The 18,873-nt window shown below is 47.7% G+C and overlaps 6 protein-coding genes across 6 annotated transcripts; 3 read left to right on the top strand and 3 right to left on the bottom strand.

Moving 5' to 3' along the window:
* Positions 1–944: 944 nt before the first annotated feature.
* F5891DRAFT_555556 (Chloroperoxidase) lies at positions 945–2,321 on the bottom strand. Its single transcript, XM_041372238.1, has 4 exons — positions 1,923–2,321; positions 1,648–1,851; positions 1,383–1,596; positions 945–1,332 (listed from the first exon to the last, which is right to left on the bottom strand). The coding sequence occupies exons 1-4, from the start codon at positions 2,143–2,145 to the stop codon at positions 1,080–1,082; spliced, it is 894 nt and encodes a 297-aa protein (XP_041231783.1). The 5' UTR covers positions 2,146–2,321; the 3' UTR covers positions 945–1,079.
* A 763-nt stretch (positions 2,322–3,084) lies between these two features.
* On the top strand, positions 3,085–4,041 carry F5891DRAFT_942309 (uncharacterized protein; the record flags this gene model as incomplete). The annotated part of the gene is made up of 3 exons (XM_041374408.1): positions 3,085–3,234; positions 3,349–3,452; positions 3,504–4,041. The coding sequence occupies 3 exons, from the start codon at positions 3,085–3,087 to the stop codon at positions 4,039–4,041; spliced, it is 792 nt and encodes a 263-aa protein (XP_041231782.1).
* A 5,253-nt stretch (positions 4,042–9,294) lies between these two features.
* Positions 9,295–9,634, bottom strand: F5891DRAFT_1182434 (uncharacterized protein; the record flags this gene model as incomplete). The annotated part of the gene is made up of 4 exons (XM_041366166.1): positions 9,295–9,345; positions 9,401–9,409; positions 9,467–9,498; positions 9,553–9,634. 4 exons carry the CDS (start codon positions 9,632–9,634, stop codon positions 9,295–9,297), a joined length of 174 nt encoding a protein of 57 aa, XP_041231781.1.
* An 886-nt stretch (positions 9,635–10,520) lies between these two features.
* Positions 10,521–12,703, bottom strand: F5891DRAFT_1125615 (uncharacterized protein; the record flags this gene model as incomplete). Its single annotated transcript, XM_041363983.1, has 9 exons — positions 10,521–11,047; positions 11,107–11,226; positions 11,278–11,464; positions 11,519–11,713; positions 11,766–11,911; positions 11,962–11,989; positions 12,039–12,203; positions 12,261–12,403; positions 12,460–12,703. The coding sequence occupies 9 exons, from the start codon at positions 12,701–12,703 to the stop codon at positions 10,521–10,523; spliced, it is 1,755 nt and encodes a 584-aa protein (XP_041231780.1).
* Positions 12,704–13,023: 320 nt separating this feature from the next.
* On the top strand, positions 13,024–14,877 carry F5891DRAFT_1161708 (uncharacterized protein). The gene is made up of 7 exons (XM_041365265.1): positions 13,024–13,115; positions 13,164–13,356; positions 13,415–13,559; positions 13,616–13,834; positions 13,891–14,153; positions 14,210–14,359; positions 14,415–14,877. The coding sequence occupies exons 1-7, from the start codon at positions 13,062–13,064 to the stop codon at positions 14,669–14,671; spliced, it is 1,281 nt and encodes a 426-aa protein (XP_041231779.1). The 5' UTR covers positions 13,024–13,061; the 3' UTR covers positions 14,672–14,877.
* A 2,279-nt stretch (positions 14,878–17,156) lies between these two features.
* F5891DRAFT_1169901 (kinase-like protein) lies at positions 17,157–18,649 on the top strand (the record flags this gene model as incomplete). Its single annotated transcript, XM_041365497.1, has 8 exons — positions 17,157–17,275; positions 17,328–17,568; positions 17,621–17,719; positions 17,747–17,932; positions 17,988–18,018; positions 18,071–18,108; positions 18,162–18,377; positions 18,431–18,649. The coding sequence occupies exons 2-8, from the start codon at positions 17,557–17,559 to the stop codon at positions 18,647–18,649; spliced, it is 801 nt and encodes a 266-aa protein (XP_041231778.1). The 5' UTR covers positions 17,157–17,275; positions 17,328–17,556.
* Positions 18,650–18,873: the final 224 nt, after the last annotated feature.

Below are 18,873 nucleotides of genomic sequence, written 5' to 3'. Positions count from 1 at the left end.
CATAATTGTACACACGTGAAAATGATGTAATAATTGTTAGCAGCGGCGCTTTTGCCACAACTTGCAAGTAATATTCTCCCCGACGAAGGACGTTGAAGCTTGAATCTCTGAAGGGAAGCGGTCGTTTCTTCTTATATCCGCACTGAGAAACTTCAATTCCTGGAACCTGAGGTACCTGCATAACTGGCAGCTCGCCCGTTGCTGACAGGATCGTGGCTGCCAAAATCAGGATACAGGCCAAGAATAAATTAACATGCGGGTAGTATTCCAAGAACTTCAAGCCAGAAGCAATAACACCGTCTGTGTAACAGATGCTAAATGCCTCGGTGGAAATGTAGTTGTGTCGATGTCGCAAGCTGAAAAGTCACGGTGAATCACAATTCCTTCCAAAATGCTTTCCCGAATTGGAATTACGTATTACGACAAAGTTGCGACAAAGTACTTTATGCTAAGCGATGTGTGCACATGCGAGGGGTTTGGGCCCGGCTGTGGATGAGTGCTACTAGTAGTATACTACGAGAGTGATGTTGAGTACTAGTCATGTTATACATATCAGAGTTACGCCTTCTCTGACATAGTGATGATTTTTAATATGATCCCTTCCCTGGACACGCTCCATGGTCAATGTTTGCCAATCCTGCTCACGCACACTGAATTCAGTTGCAAGTAGATATTCTCGGACTCCGGGTCTTGTATCTGTTCAGAATTTGCGATTGTTTGGCTCAAGCCCGACAGCTTGCTTTGCGCGCAGCTTGTTCTCAATTCAAAGGGACAAATGCAGAGCTCGCCAGTCGTTGACAGGTTCGTGACTGAGGGACGTGTCCGAGTCTTCAAGGCGTCCACGCAATTTCAAGCGTCAGAACAATCTCTCGAATGTGTATGAGGAACGTGCACCTTTACTATTTTTCGATCAGATTCAATGCAACGGGTGATCTCTGTTGTCAACTGTGAGCGAAACGACCAAGAACATTAATGTATATTCAAAGGTAATGAACTCATCATAATCATTGTTAGGGGTACTGGGTGTCGCAATCAAGCAGATAAAGTCGGTAACGTCAAACGAGTTCCCAACGTCACGTTCAAGTATGTAGCTTCGGGGAGGATTTTCGAACAGAAGCCTTTTGACATTCTGCAGCCTCCCGTGCGGCATCTGCCCAATCCTGCTCACGCACGCGAAGCTCAATTCCTAGTATGGTCTTGTTTAATTGCATCATAGTTATTCCGTGACGTTGGCGGATGTGCGACTCCCAGTCCTCTGGGAGTCGTTCTTCATGAAGGAAGTTATGGAGGTCGTCCACACGGCCTCCAAAGATAGTGACTAGGGTCGCGGCACTAACAGAACGTTCAAAAGTGCGCTTGAAATGGATGATACAATAACGTACTTTGCGCTCCCAAAGATCTTGTGGAAAAGGCTGAGAGAGAACTCCTTGTTTACTGCGCGTGCGACTACACGCCGCTTGCCGAGTATCCTGGAGAGATCTTTGGTGGTGATGACAGTATTGTCTTTTTTGTCCTTGCCGGTAGCTGCTGCAAGTAACTCTTCAATGAAAGGTACGTGCTTTGTTGATTGCGTCTGTTCGAGAGCAGAATCGAGGCCTAAAAACAAATTATTCCGACGTACACAAACAGGCATGTCAAATCACCCACGCAAGAGGGATCCGTCGTGTTCAATACCATTATGTAGGTCAAGTTCTTCCAAATCAAATAAGTCCTCGCTGTAGTTTTTCTCAAGCATACGAGCGGCAAAGCGCGGCACAAATGAGCAGAAGCTAGGACTGAAGTTGTATGTTGCCCGAATATGATGGCCAACCTCGATAAACGAGACGTTGCGGCCACTGCGTGGGATGATACCTGGGTTTTAATGTCGTCAACACCAATACTACCACCTGGGCTTAAGCACCGAGGCTGGCAGAATCACTCACCATGGTTGGCCATCGCATTGAGTGCAGGGCAAGAGCAGCGGGAGTCGGTCTCCTTGGGAGGCCTATACTCGGGCCAGTACTTCCCATAGCCTGGGTGGCCCTCGGGGGTGACATACCCGATGCGACGCTTCCTCCTCATGAGATTGGAGAGGGTGAGGAGGATATCCCAAAATAAGATCCCGACATCGAGGGAAATACGGGACACGATGGAGAAGGGGCCCATTTGATTTTCCTTGTGTCAGTGATAGGTATGTCGAAGGTGATAAGTCTGAGAGATAGATAGGTACGGTTCAAAGGGCTTAAGTATACACAGGATCCGAATAATGTCAGCGGTAGTGTCACAGAACCGACGGAAAAGTTCTGTATCCCGGTACTAAGCGCTTGTGGAGTCCCATGTCCCCCAAGTATAGACCGAGACTCATGTAGGAGGGGGGTGGACAAAAGGAGTGATGAATAGCGTCTAACAGACATTATTTTCAAGTCCGAATGTGGCATAGGCTTCATCGAGCTTCTCCAATCTAGGAATGAATTGTCCAACGTTCAGATCCCAGAGTTCGTGGCGGTTCCAAGGAGGTTTAAAATTGTACTTTTGGGCGTTTGATAGCTTGAATATTGACGCAGCTTTCCGAGTCGGAGCGCCTGCTTGTCATACTACATACGAAAACTACATGGAGGATCAAAGGGATCCCCAGCAGTGTTTCGTGTTTGGGGAGTTTTAGGAACCTGAAGACACCTGAGTTCGAATGACAGTGACAGGTCTCCTCACCAAGCCGAGTAGCAACTTGAAGAAGTGTGCGGTACTGATACCGCTGGACAATAGCAGTACAGTCCATTTTTGTCGAAATCAAACTCAAGTTGACGTTGAGTGAAGTCCGGACTCAACGAGTAACCGATACAAATTGTTTCTTTGTGAAACGATGTTATCAACTAGCGACAAGATCGATATGTACGTCCGGGATACGGCCGGGTGTTTTACCCGTAGAATTCGATGCGAAGTTGTTCAAACTTTGAAGAATCAAAAATTTGAAATCTAATGCGAGTCACGTGATGTCGGTGCTTAATTTGGACGTTATCTTGGTCCCTTCAGGCTTCGATAGCGAACATGACAGCAGCAGCAAGATGCACGCCAGGGCTTGCTTCCACTTCATACAAGCTCCCTTTCATGACTTCAGTACTGAGATATAAAGTACACCGTGATTCCCGCTGCTTCTCATCCACGTGTCGACGAGCAGCCCACTTGCGTGATCACTATGCAACCCTTGGAGTCCCAATCACAGCAACGAAGGCTCAAATAAAGGCATGGGTCATTCTTGTGAATTCTTAAAGGATCTGTTCCTCACAAACTTATGATAGACACATTTCTACCAAGTGAGTCGTCCTTATTGGTAGCAAAGGGTGCCTACTGATGAACCTCGCCAACTCTTAGCTCAGCAAGAAATATCATCCCGATGTCAGTCAGGACAATACGGCACGAGGAAAATTTCACGCAGTGAGTGAAGCTTATGCAGTGCTTGGGGATGATCGGAAACGGTACGTCTCAAAGCGCTCACCTGATGTACTGACCTGATAACTCGATGGCAGGCGAGAGTACGATCGTAGTATCCGCCACGCATCACCGTCACAACCATCCTCTCACAACCCGCAAGCTACTACAGCACGTCCCTCCAATCGATCAGGGTCACGCAATGCATGGCAAAATAATGCACGTCAGCATCAGCACCGTGACCCCAAGTCCAGCCATGCGCATGACCCAAACGCAGCTTATGACCACCCATGGGAGCATGCTCGAGCAGGCAAATACACCTATTATCAACCTCCCCCCGGCGCCCATTCGCGCACGTCCTATACATGGTCGCACACAAATCCATTCTCCAGCCCACACGTCCAACGAGCCACCGGTCGTATGTCTGCATATCCTTCATCAGGAACGGGCCCGTCTAATGGTGGCAATGAAAATATGGCTAAAGAAACACCACGACCGAAAAGAACGCAATCGGACGAGGACATAGTTGCAGCGGAGAGTGTTATAGGGCGTGTGTTTGCGGTGTCAGGACTTTTAACTTTCATGTTAGTGATAGCCCAGTTTGCGGGTGCGCCGTGGGGCAGTGCGCATGCATGAATCAATCAATTTTGCGATCAGTTCGTCGAAACGCATAGAAATTTAGTTGGAAGCCTAATACTACAACAGTACTTTCCTGATACATACATTGACTGTCTGTCTACGCCACCTCCCGCAGGTATCTACCATCCGTCAGCGCTAGCACAGGCATTAGCAGATTGTGACGTAGGGTCTTCTATACATCCCTGTGGTGCACTACTGTCACTCTCGTTGTTCTCTTGCAGTGCTTGCGCCCTGGTATACCCAAGTAACTTCTTGACCCGATCTACAAATACTACTGCGAATACTGCAGAGAATGCTACGATGATTACTTTCAGTTGGAATTCGCCTAACCGAACTTCACTGTCAGTCTCATTCTCTTCTGGTCCGTCATGAGAAGGCATGGCTTTCTGGGCAGCAAACGAAGCTGCCTGAGCTTGCAACTTCGTCTTCTCCCTTTCCTTCAACTCCCTATCTCGCGTGAGCTTGTTCATCACCGACCAGTATCCAACAGGCGGGCGATAAAACATCAATGAGCCTGACTTGACTGGGCCCCAGAAAGTGGGATCAACCGGCCGGGGTTCAGGCGAAGCTAGTTCCCCCGCCCGTTGATGTCGCAGTCCCATTATAAGAGCAGAATGCAGTTGCTCGTATTGATTGTATTTCCGTCTGCGATGATGTTCAGAACCAATATACTATAGTTGGCCGAGTGAAAAATAAACAAGCACACCGAGTCTTTTGCTTTCCAAGCACAGCGCAAGCCTCGGTAACCTTTCTGAAAATTTCGGGAGAAGTTGGATCTTGAGAGACGTCAGGATGATGTTGCCTGCTCAGCTACACGCGCATCACCTCAACAATGCGCATCGACTATGACCAAACCACACCTCGTAGTACCTTTTCTGTGGTGCCGTATCAGTTACTAGAATGAACCTCGAACGAGCTATGTGTGAGATACATGAAGCGTAAACACACATGAAAGGGGAGAGAGAAAATCATCGAGTGACACAGATTCTAAATTGTCTCATGACCGATGTGAAACAGGACGACGACAACCAACGAAAATTCCGCAACAGCTCACTCCTACATACTCAAAGTCTTGCGCTCCACCAGTTGGGCCTTGTGCTTGTATTTGAATTGGTTGCACTTGAGATGCTTGTGCTCCAGCTGGCTGTCCTGATGGTATTAAATTGTCGGCTTCATTGCCATTCGTGCGTTCCATAGCTGCGGCTGCTTCCGCATCAGACTCGGGGACAATACCAATCCTCTGCAATGTGTTTTAATGGGAGGAAAGAGGAGGAAACGAGAGCTACTCACATTTTCATCTTGAGCAAGAGGTACATCGATGATGCTGCCTAGAATGTCCTCCAGAAAACAATTTGAAGTTGAAATTCCAGTGTCGGGACTGTCGCTCTATTGGTTGAGACGCAGTTACAGGTCGTGTGCCGAAATGCTTGGGACTGAGCCAACGACGCCAACGAATGAAGGACGATGGGCTTGCATGTGGAACTGCACGACGAGGCGCGTGGTCTGAGTCGTTGCTGAAGAAATCATTGCCCTATATCTTGGTGTCAGACAAGAAATGGAAAACAAGAGATTACACTGACGTATCTTGCAAATCCATATTTTTTGGCCTGTTGATTAGGAGCAAGACAGGCGTCAGAGATCTAATGAGACATCTGAGAAAAGGTGGGGTTGCTCACGATTGGTGGGCGCACAACTCTCTGTCGGGTTGGACGTCCCTGGTAAAAAATGAGATGTAGTGTGAAAGAGAAGTGGTGAAGACTTGCCTGAAGCTTTGGGTTCCCATCATCGGCACCCTAAATGACTAAAACTATTAGAAAGGACATTGTAATACCAAAGTACATATGTACCACAACTTTGAGCGCCGCCTTCAAGGCTCCATACATAGATTTTTTTGTCTGGTCCAGCGCTGGTAATGTATTTTCCATCGGGGGAGATGGCGACAACCCAGATTTCGTCATCATGCAAGAGTGGATCTCCGACTGCCTGATTGTTCTTGAGATCCCAGATGCGAATAGAGTAGTCCCTTGATCCGCTAACAATATACCTTTCATCAGGGGTAAGACACAAGGATTCGACGCCGTGGGTATGATCCCGGAAAACGACGAGTTCGTGTCCATCAATAGCCCGCCATTTTCGAATGGTGTTATCAAGCGAGGCAGAAAAGATATGTGCGCCATCCTTGGACCAACACAATGACGTCACTCCGTTGTCGTGTCCCTCGATTTCGATAAGCAGCTTGCCGTCCCTTGACCACACGCAAATTATATCATCCCCATCCACTCATGAATTTGTCGCCTTGTGGAGAGTATTTGACGGCTCCGACCCATCCGTGACTGGTCTGTATGAGTGGTACTATTTGTCGACCAGTATCCGGGTTCCAACGTCGTATGGTGCCGTCTTGCGATCCACTTGCGATCTCCAAGGAATTGCGAGACCAATCGAGGCAAGTCACCGCAGCGTCGTGCCCCTCCCATGGGTCGCCGATCATGCTGCCCTTTTTTATATTCCACAGTCGCAGTCTGTACATCTACACTTCCAAAAACGACCATTGTTTCATCTGGGGATACTGCCATCGAGACTATCCCTTCCCCGTCGTGATTCGAAGGCTTTCCTACTGGCTTTCCGTCTCTTTTCCACTGACGAATTGAACTATCCCAGGAAGCGCTCATTATATTGCCACTAGTACCCAAGTGGGCAAGGCTCCATATGCAGTCGGAATGACCCTCGATGACGCACTTCCGGCATCAAGCTTCCTGCCGGACGTTCTGGCTTAGGTTTCTTCCACGACGTGATCTGAGTATTGTGGTTGACGAAGTACGACCGACCGAGTGGTGAGATGTGCCATTCCCATCCGGGATCAACGAGATCTTCAGGATCATCTATGTTCAACCGTGAATTCGTCGGTCCGCGTCGCAATTTCATCCCTCACCTAATCGCACTCCTGGTAAAGGTCGGTTCCACGAGACCATCACAAGCGTGTCGTCTTGATATAGTGTGTTACCATTGGACGCCTTAAATTGTTGCCACACGGGAGGAAGCGCTTCATTCCCGCCTGCTTCTGATTGAGTAAGCTGCAGTGGGTATATAAGGTGACTTCTGACCTTCCCAAAGTGCGTCCTGATGGTGTTGTGCACCATATGATGGAAGACCATCTGCGCTCGCCAGAAGAGGTACGTGTGTTAGTGGGTTGAATATCATTTCTCCTTGTGCTCCTCTCCGTTGTGCTGATGTGCTCGACTCGGTGACTTCGCTGAGCATAACTCTGATCAAGAAAGGACGCTACGTTTTCAGACGGTTGGACAATGAGGTAGAGGCTGATCTCGATAACGGGTAAAATGAATAGTCAAGGACGAGAAAAGACGATGAGGATGCTTTTTGTTTTGCACGCTGTATTCGCGAGCGCCTATCTTACACTGCATGTGGCCTCGGTTCGTTCCGTGTCGTCGTTGTACAGTGTGACACTCGGACGAGAGGTATTTGCCAAGTGGCAAGGAGTACTCGGATATGGGTCTCACAGGTTCGTGCATAAAGATGGACCAGAGAGGGTGTGGGTACCGGTGTGAGTTGGACGATTGCGCAAACGAAGTCTTGAAGTTTTAGACTCGCGCCGTTATTTGTGTTTGCAGAGGGTAGATCGGTATCATACCCCGGACACGCTGGTACGTTGTTAAGTCAGGCGGCGGCCAGGCCTTAAATTACATAAGCTGAAAGCGTCATTTGATTCCTTTTTAGCCTGTCTCCGCCCGCGATCGCAAATTTCGTTGAAGCCATTCTTGAGTTTGAAACTTGAGCATCTGCTGTCCCGGGTCTTCTGGTTCGCACTGTCTCAACCTCACTATTACTGTCCCATCATCGCTTCCGCTTCTGTCATTTGGAGACGACGCCTTTATCCCTCCGTTGTCTAGCATCACAAATCGCAGGGTATTCAACACCAAGATGTTAGCCTGAGTGAGTCGTTAGCAGCTTCTCGTCAAAATCGCGTAGAAATTTGAAAACGCATCACGATTCTTCTGATCATGTCCTTCAGGCTCTCAGGCTCATGTCCATCGCCTCTATGCGAGAATTTTGGCTGGTGTCAGTGCAAGATCACCTGGTGAAATATTTGATGGTAAGCCAAACAGTTCTCTTGTGGCCGTTCCAATTAGGCTGGTGGCTCGGTGTGACATGAATGTGCAATGGCACAGGTGGTGTAATCATCTGGGCGTGTTTTTCGAGGGGACCGACAAAGACCTGAGGTCGGATCAGTATTCGCGAACTAGTGTGCTGGGTGAAGGATTCCATGCCTCCCGCCGTGACCGCTCTATACTTTTCTACTTTTGAGGCCCAAGAACAACTTCAACACACACCCATCCCCCATCCTTCCTCCGAAAGCATGTACAGAGAGATAACGTTTCTTTTCTTTTCAATCAGGATTGACCCTCTGGTAGACCATGGCGAGTCTAGGTGAGAAACTTGTGCGATGCGATGTGTTTCAAAGAGGTTGTTCAGAGCTGTTCAGAGGCGTACAAGACGAGCTGATTCAAACGAATGAGTCCAGACTTTCGGAACAATCAAGTGTGCCTGCCCACTATCAGGGGAAACGAACTTTGTCGGCAGGGACCCGTTGATGTCTACTGGTTTTGCGAGTACAATATCAGTGTGCGAGGTATTATATATTACTTCCCACACGACTTTAGCTACAATTACAGATCTAGAGTGACCAGTCATCATGTGCGGTTTAAAGTTTGAAAATTTGACTTCCCACCCCGCTCTCGAACATATTCGGCAAACAAACGCCCCCTGCACTATGCCCTATCACTCAAATAATGACACCCTCACACTCCACAACGAAAGGAGAGTGGCACATTATGCAACAGTACTGTCGATACTATGGAAAGACCACGACCAGACAAAACATTCGCAAGTTCGATTGATATAGTCTTAATCTACTAACTTCTCACGTCAACCACATATATACGAAGGAAAAGATGCAAATGACGAAACCATGTCCAACATAGGGTTTATGACCCCGAAGGATTCACTTTGAAACGAAAAAAAGAATTCGACTATCGACTTCGAGGAACGAAGTAGATTCTAAGTAAGTTCACGCCATGGTAACATTGCGTAGTTGTAAAGCTTTCGACCTGTGTACAAAATTAACACCGCAAGGCCAATTGGATTTGAGGCGAAGCAAGGCTTACACGAGGCACCTGGATGCACTACATATGGAGTAAATATGACGAGGTCTGATATGAAGTATTGAAGCCTTACCTAGAAAGTTGGAGTCTCGCCAATTGCTGTGGCAATACTGGTCTCAGTGCCCTGTGTACAATATTAATATCGCGATGCCAATCAGTGCATTGGATATAAGGCTTACACGGGGGTACTGGGTGAATCACATTCGAGGTTAATGACATAACGAGGGTAGGTACCAGACACTTACATTATAATTAATGGTTGCCGGAGTGGCGGTGGCTACACATCGTGTGTGAGTGAACAGTATTAGATTTTGTGCGAAGTCAGCCTCACCTGAGGCAGCATAGCTTGTGGTAACAAAGGCCGTCAAGGCAAGCAGAACATAGAGGGGAGCAGAGAAGAAGCGAGTGGACATGATGGTGAGTATATCTGTATCTGTTACGCTGTCTGATCTGTGACGATGGGCTGAAGTGAGAAGCACACAGCTCCAAAGGATGCCGTTTAAGTATTCTTCCTTGGGCCGTTGAGAACCTAATAAAACAATTTCAGCGTATCTGATATTTTACCTTTTGATGTCATAATGGTGTCACTCGCTTGCTACAACAGACAGATAACCGCTACGCCAGCCATATTCGATGCGACCCCTTGCCACGAATTCAATTACTATTATGGATCAATAATAAAATCCTTATTGAGTAGCTCGGTAAGTTGTTCAAACATTTGATGTCATACCGCGTCGTTGGGGATCTCCTATCGTCTGCTATAACAGCGCCTAACGACGCGGTGTGACATGAAAAAGAGTCCTACTCAATAACGATTTATGAGTGGTATTCAAATTAACGTCCTGAAACGACTTAGATCTGAGTTGTTTATCGATCCATATAACAAGGTAACGTCATGATGAATCCGTGGCAGGGCGCCACATAGAGCAGGACCGGCCGCCCACCCTAGCAATATCGAATTTATTAGCCCCGCTCAATTTGCGGTGGATTTCGCCCAGTTTATTGTTCACGAGCGATATGTGTTTTGATGGCAAGCAAGATAAACTGATTTGAAATTGAGTGCCTCAGTTGTGTTTTTACAGTTAATTTGCGGAGCTCACATAGTGCCGAACAGCCAACAGTCCTCCTCGCAGACGTTGGGTGATATCTTGCCACTCATCATGACGTCACTATTATGGATACAGCTAAGGGGCTCTAGAGTCCAAAAACTGATTATTAGAGAGCATATCGACCCGAGATAGTGCGTTGACAGGCATCATATATGAAATCAACAAGAGCGCACTCAAAGCCAATTGTTATTCATTTTCGTGAGGAGTTCAGCAAGTCTTGAAGAGTGTTGTGTATGCCTTGTGTCCACACCCCAAGTTCCTTCTCCAACGACACCACTGTTTCGCGAATATTTCTCCCGAGCTCACCGCCGTCGTTGTTTCTGCCAAAACCGATCATCAGTTCGTGTCTCGCACGCACTAGTGTTTCGTATGCAGCTTTGAGTCGCGCAGGGCCGGATGGTAGGGACGCGATATTCGTGGGTGGTGATGTGACCGGGCAGGGTTCATCAACAGCCAAAAGCTTCCCGAGCTCTGCGAGGGCGACGGCACGTACAGGGTGGCCATCACGGAGAATGGCAGATAGCCCCATATAGTGCTTAGCTGCGATACGGATCGTCTCGTCCAGCAGTTCTTGTGCCATGTCTGCCGACAACGAAGACAAGAGAAGTGATTTATGGAGTCCTATCAAGGGTAATAACGGGTGACAAGATGGCGTCAGGCCGGCAGACACAAGTCTCGGAATAATATTGGTCGTCAGCTGTAAGGCCTTATCATGATCTGTAAGGACATATTAGGATTTACGTGGATGTATTGCCTACGCAACATGAGGGACAAACCTGTATCTTGAATGGAAGTTGCCTTCGCCAATGCTTCTTGTCCAATATGAAGAGCGTCCATGATAAATGTAGGTGTAGCTACAACTGCGCGGCATTTCACGCATTGATATGTCTCGCTTTCTGTTATAGATGTAGTGTATGAACAACCAATATTGCAAGTAAAGCGCCGACCGTTCTCACCGTCACTAGGCGCAGGGCACATCCCTCCACATGACTTTGGACACCATATTGACTCACGAGGGTCTATTATATTGTCGTCATGACATAGTTCACACTGGCATGTGAAGTCATATGTCTCCTTCAACGCAGCCTGTCTTAGAGAACGAGGTAGGGTGGTGTCGATATAGGAGGTCAGAATCTGACAGCGATCGCTGGTTAGTGAGAGCGCTTCGAGTAAGTGGTCTATACTCGCCTCCTCATTGGGTGAAATGTCTCTGAGCGCAATGACTTGCATCTGCGGCTCCTCCACGGGATTTCGAGAAGACCGAGGAAAAACTATGACTGCACCGGGATCACAAGAATGGTTGAAAAGCGCAACAAGTGGCGAGACCGACACCCCCACTGGTGTCAACGAGGGTGAAGTTAATGCAAAAGTATTCGTCACAAACTGTCAGATACTAAGCATGCGATGCCTGAATCATTTTGTGAACAGTGCTTACTCTTGAAATTAAATCAGCAAAGTCGCCCGCAGATAAAATGCCAAACTCCGATAGATCTCCAGGAGAGGACAAGCCGAGATATCGAACCAGAGAGTGGGCAAGGTGGGTATTATTTTCGACGACACGAGGTTCCAAAGAATGTCGATCTAATCCCACCTCGATTATAACCTTCACTTGAATGTGATGCACGACTCACGAGACTGTAATGCATCGATTTCCTTTGACTGTCGTACTGTCAGCGGTGTGAGCCATGAAATACAAACTCTTACCCACCCAACTACTATCAAACCCTTCCTTCTTTTTTTGCCATAAAATTCGACCCAGGCACCTGACAGCATCACTTGGGACAGACAAGTTTTTCGATGGTGCTGACTTGGCCCACTTCGTCAATGCAGAACATTCGAGTCGATGAAGTGACCAGTCATTTGTCTGACACGTCTAATACTGAGGAATTAGACCAGTGAAAAAGCGCTTTATGGTATAAGTGCAACTAACTGTATTACAATACCGAACTGTGCGGCATCTGGTACACCTCAACAATCCCGAGTTTGATGTGGCAGTACAAGAGGAGCAATGCGAGTCCAGATACCGGCTAGCAAGTGCAAATGAATACGGTCTTAGTGATATAATAATAGAACCTATGTTGTGTAAGCGATGTGGCTCAAGAGTCAGATCTTGCAACAAATTTGCTAACCAGCTTTGATTAAATTCCTGGCCCATAAGCCTCTGCCTGATATTTCCGATACCCGCACCTCCACATTTTCTGGTATGCCGTGGTACACAGTGCCTCCATTGCTGGGAGTTGATGTAGTTGGATCATTAGAATGTATCGCTTTTGGAATAGTTGTGGAGTGGGACTCTTTGGAATTATCGGTGGAAGTCACATACGATCTTGATGCCTTAGATTGCCTTTGAGATTTCAGACTTGCAAATGACATGATGCATACGACCTATGTAGTAATCAATACAACCCATAACGCTGGCTGGTGCCTGTTTGTCACTGTTTACGACGGTACCTTCTGAATTCAATAAGTCCAAACAAAAACCAGCTTACTAATTAGGATGAAGGAAATCTGTCACAGAAATTATCCTCTGAAGTTCCAATAATAATTGTACCAAGTTTTTCCACCCCTGGCCAACTTCGCTGGCAAATGCTAGAGTGGAAAACTGGCGCGGTGCACTGGCGCAGTAATGCCAACAACACTGCAAGTTGGGAGTTTGTTTGTACATGATTATATTTTTGAAACTCAGCTAAGATCTAATTCCACCACAAATATATGTAGTTCATCCAACAAAATGCCTACCGCAGATTCAGTGTCAGTGTTCGCGGAAGGGACTTTCGAAGAACAGGTATAGTTATACTCTCCTCGTGAAGACTCATTCCTGATCTCCGGTCAGATACAAGAGCTAGTGGATTATGCCACTCGAAGTAGCCAAGAGGATGAACGTGCTACTGCGTCGCAATCTTTCCGAGATATTATTAAGCCAGATGAAGGAGCTAAACCTATTGAAGAGGATCAGGAAAGAAAACGGAACGCGTTGACCTTTGTGCTAGATCGGACGAAAAGCTTGGGCGATGGATCAGAACAAGGTGCGTCCGGGATCCTCAGCATTTTTTGCAGTGAATTAGATCTGATTTTGAAATGCAGAAATCGAGGGTTACTTCAACCTTCTCTTCTCTCACCTTCTGACACTATGGCCGACCAACTCACCGGAAATTAAACATTACGTCTCCTCGCTCCTGGGTGTTCTTACTTCATCACCTTCCGAGCATCCATCAGTGAGGTATCGCGTGTAAGTACTACTTTTTCAGCACATTTGTACAGGATGTGTGATCGGTTCTTCAACAGCATATCAAATTTGTTCAATGCTACTTCCCGTAATTCAGCCCTGCGCCTACCTATTTACACCGCGTTGCTAAAGGTCGCCGCTAACAATGGAGAGCTCGAGACTTTACGTCTATCTAGAAAAGATGTCGAGAAGTGGTTACAAGAATGGGATATCTCTGGGGAAGAGCGCAGTCAATTCCACAAGTCCATTGTCGATGCATTCATACGATCTGGCCAGCCGTACGTATCATTCCATTTGACTGATGAAGGCTGTGGTTGACATTTGACTCATACAGGGAAACTGCTTATCACCACACGCTTTCCTATGTTTCTTCATTATCATCCTCTTCGCCTGAAAGTCAATCCGCGGCGGTCGATGCCATAGCCTTAGCATTGCGCTTGCCCAGCCTATTCGACTTTGACCCATTGTTCAAGTTGGACGCTGTTGTCTCAGCAAAGGATCACGAGCTTTTCTCGCTTCTGCAGGTGTTTTTGAACAGTGGTCTACCAGAATTACATTCATGGCTCGAAAGTCATCCGGCTGCTCTCGAAAAATATGGCAAGTCGGTTCATGATTATTGATACCATATATTTCAACTATTCGCGGGCCTGCAGAACTCGACCGAGCACAGCTTGAGCGTAAGATCCGCCTTCTGTCATTTGCGTCACTGGGTTTTGCACACGTCGGGCATGACTTGCCATATTCAGAGGTCGCGTCGACCCTGCAGATTGAGTTGAGTGAAGTAGAGAAGTGGGCGATCGATGGTACGTCCTCTTGACATCTTGTCATTTATAATTATCTCAGATAATCTTTCAATAGTGATCCGTACCGGTCTTCTTTCGGGAAAGCTCTCGCAGACCACCCAATCTCTACACGTTTACCGCTCATCAGCACGCACGTTTGAGCGGGAGCAATGGGAGGCACTGGAAAAACGTCTTGTTGCATGGAAGGCGGGCCTAGCGAGCGTGCTGGAGGTTGTTATTAGTGCACAAAAGCGCGGTAACGGTTCGGGTATGGGTGAAGTCGTACAGCAGGTCACGCAGACAGGTGAGGGCGTTCAGGTCGACGCCGCATAGCCTACATCAGAGTTCTTCTGGTCAGTGAATCAAGGCATGGTTGTTGATTGCAATTTGTGGGAAACCCGGTGAAGTTCATTGTCGTCTATCTGAACATGACTTCGGTTTTGATGTCGAACGTTCAACTCTCTGCTTATTGAGATACGAAGACTGGTTTGAACACTATCAACGTTAACTATAGCAATATTGCGCATCCAACATCTGGCGACTCCATCCCTGTTCCCGTCAATCGTGCAATCATTTGTCACTACTGGTGGTACTTTGCTTGGGAGTGCTGCTACGCGCTATGCACAGCGCACAGATTCGATATGTGTGTGTGTACCCGCTCAAAGGAATATCATATTATTCCACTCGCTGACAAGACGTATATAACAGACCAATGTGCATCGAACTGCCTCAAGATTTGCACCGAACCAAGGTAAGTAGTAGGCTACTTGATCCGGTGGTAGCACAGCCATTGACATGCGGTTTCAGCAAGGCGCCTGCAACTACAGCATGCAAAACCGACCCAAATAGCAGGTTTCTTTATCACCTTCAACCCGTATCTCTCCCTTCCCTCGATTGCTGACTTTGCGCAGTGTTCTGTCCAATCTGTCTGTACAGCGTGACATCCTTTATCGATCAAGGTCATGCCACACGAGGAGGCCGAGTCCAGCACGTCAACGAGACGGGGTAAAGCGCCATTGCACTTATCGATATATCGGACGAGCGCGAAACATCTACCACCATATGGTGCACAGCACCGCCAGGATGCACTTTGGCAAGGTGAGCAGCTACCGGGTGATACCCACCAGCTTACTCAATTAGAAGCAGGCGGGAATGAAGCGCTTCCTCCTATGTGGCAACAGTTCAAGGCATCGTCGGATGATGCATCAGGATATCAAGATAACACGCTCCTAATGGTCTCGTGGAATCGACCTTTACCAGGAGTGCGACTAGGTGAGGAATGGAATTGCGACAAGGATCGACGAACTCACCATTGAACATAGACAAGCCTGGATATCTCACTGTTCCTGGATGTGAATGGCACATCTCACCATTCGGTCGGTCCTACTTCGTCAACCACGATACTCGAACCACGTCGTGGAAGAAACCAAAGCCAGAACGTCCTGCAGGCAGCTTGATGCCAGAGTGTGTCATCGAGGGTCACTCCAAATGCATATGGAGCCTTGCCTACTTAGGTACCAGTGGCAATATTATGAGCACGTCTGACGATAGTTCGATTCGTCAGTGGAAAAGAAACGGAGAGCTAGTAGGAAAACCTTTGAAGATCGATGGGGGAGGGACATGTTCGATGGTAGTATCCCCAGATGAAACTATGTTGATTTGTGGAAGTGGAGACGGCAGACTACGGCTGTGGAATATAAAGGAGGGCAGCATGGTCGGGGACCCGTGGGAGGGACATGATGGTACAGTGAGGTGCCTCGATTGGTCTCGCAATTCCCTAGAAATAGCAAGTGGATCGCAGGACGGCACCATACGACGCTGGAACCCGAATACTGGACGTCAAATAGCACCACCCATGGAGACCAGTCACGCATGGGTTATGGCCATCAAATACTCTCAACAAGGCGACAAATTCATGAGTGGTGGGAACGGTCCGATCTGTATATGGTCAAGGGACGGCAAGCTGCTTATCATGATCAAAGGACATGATGATGTGGTGACGTCATTGTGTTGGTCCAAGGACGGCGCACACATATTCTCCGCGTCACTCGATAAAACCATCCGAAAATGGCGCGCGATTGATGGACAGGAACTCGTCGTTCTTCGGGGTCACACCCACTATGTCAGATCCCTCTGTCTTACTCCCAGTGAATGCTATATTGTTAGCGCATCAAAGGACTTCTCTATTCGCATCTGGGATCTCCAGACCAATCAGGCAGTCGGACATCCACTCTTGCATGACGACGAACTCTTCGCTGTTGCCATGTCCCGCGGTGGAAAATACATTGCCAGTGCTGGACTGGACAAAAAAATCTATGTGTGGAACTTGGAGGCGGCGCTCAGAAGGGTTGTGGTATGTATATGCGCTTTGTTGTCTAATGTCCCTTCCTAATGGTTTTGACCATCCAGGGCGCAGATGATGGGAATGTAAAGCTGAAGGCAAGTCTTCTCTGCATAGCTTTTACACTACATCTCACTTTTTACTAGGAGCGACCAGCCCAACCAGGAGTTGTGCGGCAACCAGTCGTAAGGAACCTCATTCTTTCTCGTATGTTTCGCTAGATTCTTAATGTCCATCTGCACTTCAAACAATAGGCCATTATCAAAGGCTCGGCGAAATACGTTAGTAGAATTTTTCGTTCTTCAGCTCTTGCTAATCCGACTTTGATACAGGGCAATGATTTCTTCGCCAATGATTCAGATCGCGCAGCTCCGCCTGCGAGTTCATCTTTCTTTCATTGGCGCACTTGGATTGGTTCCCTCCGGTTCAGTACCCAACCTACAGATACGCCTCGACCATCACCTCGCACATCCCGACATTGGCATTTCAGCTTAATTCCTGTAAGAAACTCCAGTCGTACCGTCGTTAGATCTTTGACCTCCTTGCCTCTATTCAGCCGAAAACCAGGATTGGAACTCGCACACTGAGCGATACCCGTGCGCAATCATCACCCGATACCAAAGATAAAGCACCAACACGCCCTCGAAGAGATGTCCGGAATGTGTCCGGAACGGATGACAGGAACGGCACAGAAATCGGTGCTACCGTCCAGTCTGACACGACTTCACGGGATCACGCACCATCTCCAAAGCCGCAGACTCGAGCACCGTCACATCCACTACAAGATCTTACTGATGACCTACAGGGAAGATCACGTTATCCGATAACTTCTGGAGGCTTTGGAGACATCTGGAAGTGTGATTTAGTGAGGCTCGATATGACCGTCCAGGTATGCTCAGCTTGTCGCACTTCCTATTGTTACCATCCTGATGAAGACCAAGGTAGCAGTGAAGACTATTCGCGCTTTCGAATCCGACGACGAGGTCCTGGTGCGGAAGAATAGTAGGGTAATGTGGTCTTCCACGACGTCACGTGTATCAGTATGTCTAACGTTGAACCGACTTTAGAGAGTGCGTCGCGAACTCAAAGTTTGGGGCCGTCTCAAGCATGATGGCATTCTTCCACTCTGGGGAGTGGCGACCGACTTTGGACCCTACCCAGCAATGATTTGCCCATGGGCCGAAAACGGAGCGCTCACGGGCTATCTTGAGAAGCAAGAAAGCTCGTTGTCATCTCACGATAAGTTTTACCTTGTAAGCTGTGTATCTAGCATCTCCAGGCGCTTACTGACCTTCTTGCGTTTGCCAGCTGAATGACATTGCTCTTGGATTGCAATACCGTAAGTCTGTCGTTCACTGCACCCCGTTTCTCACATGCTTATGTTGGTTCAGTCCACAGCAAATCAGTCGTCCATGGGGACCTGACAGGGGTGCGTACGTCCGCACATAGAATATTTTCACTACTCACGTGTCAACTCTCCAGTCAAACGTCTTGATTTATGGCGACGGTCGGGCATGCCTCGCTGATTTTGGTCTCTCCACCATAATCCTAGAGTTCGTCGGTACCTCATATTTTACGAGCTCCATCCACGGGAATGTTCGATGGGTAGCTGCAGAATTATTTGAAGTATCGGAGGACAACGAGCTCTCGCTCAGCACCGAGTGCGACATATACTCGTTTGGCAGTATCACGCTCCAGGTTGGTAACTCGATTTCGAACGAAATACGTTGTTCACTTCGCACATGCTCTAGGTATTGAGTTGCAAGGTACCCTACCACAATGTGAAGAAGGATATTGCGGTGTTAGGACAAGTCATCAAAGGAATAAAACCGGAACCTCCTAAAAAATCGCAAATAGGGCCTGGGCACTGGGAGTTCATACAGCGATGCTGGTTGCCTCCTGCAAGTCGTCCGTCAGTTGCAGAAATCGTCACGTTTATAGCATGCGAACGACAATCTGTGTCATCCTAGTCCCTCTGAACATATATACTGACAGTACCAGTACTTGCTAGGAATGTAACAAGAACTGAGTTAAGGTATCTATATGGAAAATGCCTTGTCACCCTAAGTATTTTCAAATTCGAGGATGATCATTTTAAACTCCTCATTAGGAAGGTGTCGTGGTTAGTTGACCGAAGATGATTTCTCTTCATGCATATTCATCCCCGACCGGTGACCTCGGAAGCACTCAGTTT

This window comes from Suillus fuscotomentosus, assembly GCF_016647785.1.
Source record: "Suillus fuscotomentosus strain FC203 chromosome Unknown F5891scaffold_5, whole genome shotgun sequence".
NCBI classification, from domain to species: Eukaryota; Fungi; Basidiomycota; class Agaricomycetes; order Boletales; family Suillaceae; genus Suillus; species Suillus fuscotomentosus.
This window is presented reverse-complemented; position numbering and strand designations above follow the sequence as displayed.

Excerpts from the sequence above, each read along its gene's own strand:
- F5891DRAFT_555556 (XM_041372238.1), bottom strand. The coding sequence starts at position 2,145 with ATGGGCCCCTTCTCCATCGTGTCCCGTATTTCCCTCGATGTCGGGATC. Across the intron at positions 1,597-1,647 it reads ACACGACGGATCCCTCTTGC|GCCTCGATTCTGCTCTCGAA; the intron begins GTGGGTGATTTG and ends ATTTGTTTTTAG. Across the intron at positions 1,333-1,382 it reads AAGATCTTTGGGAGCGCAAA|TGCCGCGACCCTAGTCACTA; the intron begins GTACGTTATTGT and ends ACGTTCTGTTAG.
- F5891DRAFT_1161708 (XM_041365265.1), top strand. The coding sequence starts at position 13,062 with ATGCCTACCGCAGATTCAGTGTCAGTGTTCGCGGAAGGGACTTTCGAA. Across the intron at positions 13,357-13,414 it reads GGGCGATGGATCAGAACAAG|AAATCGAGGGTTACTTCAAC; the intron begins GTGCGTCCGGGA and ends TTTGAAATGCAG. Across the intron at positions 13,835-13,890 it reads TTCATACGATCTGGCCAGCC|GGAAACTGCTTATCACCACA; the intron begins GTACGTATCATT and ends TGACTCATACAG.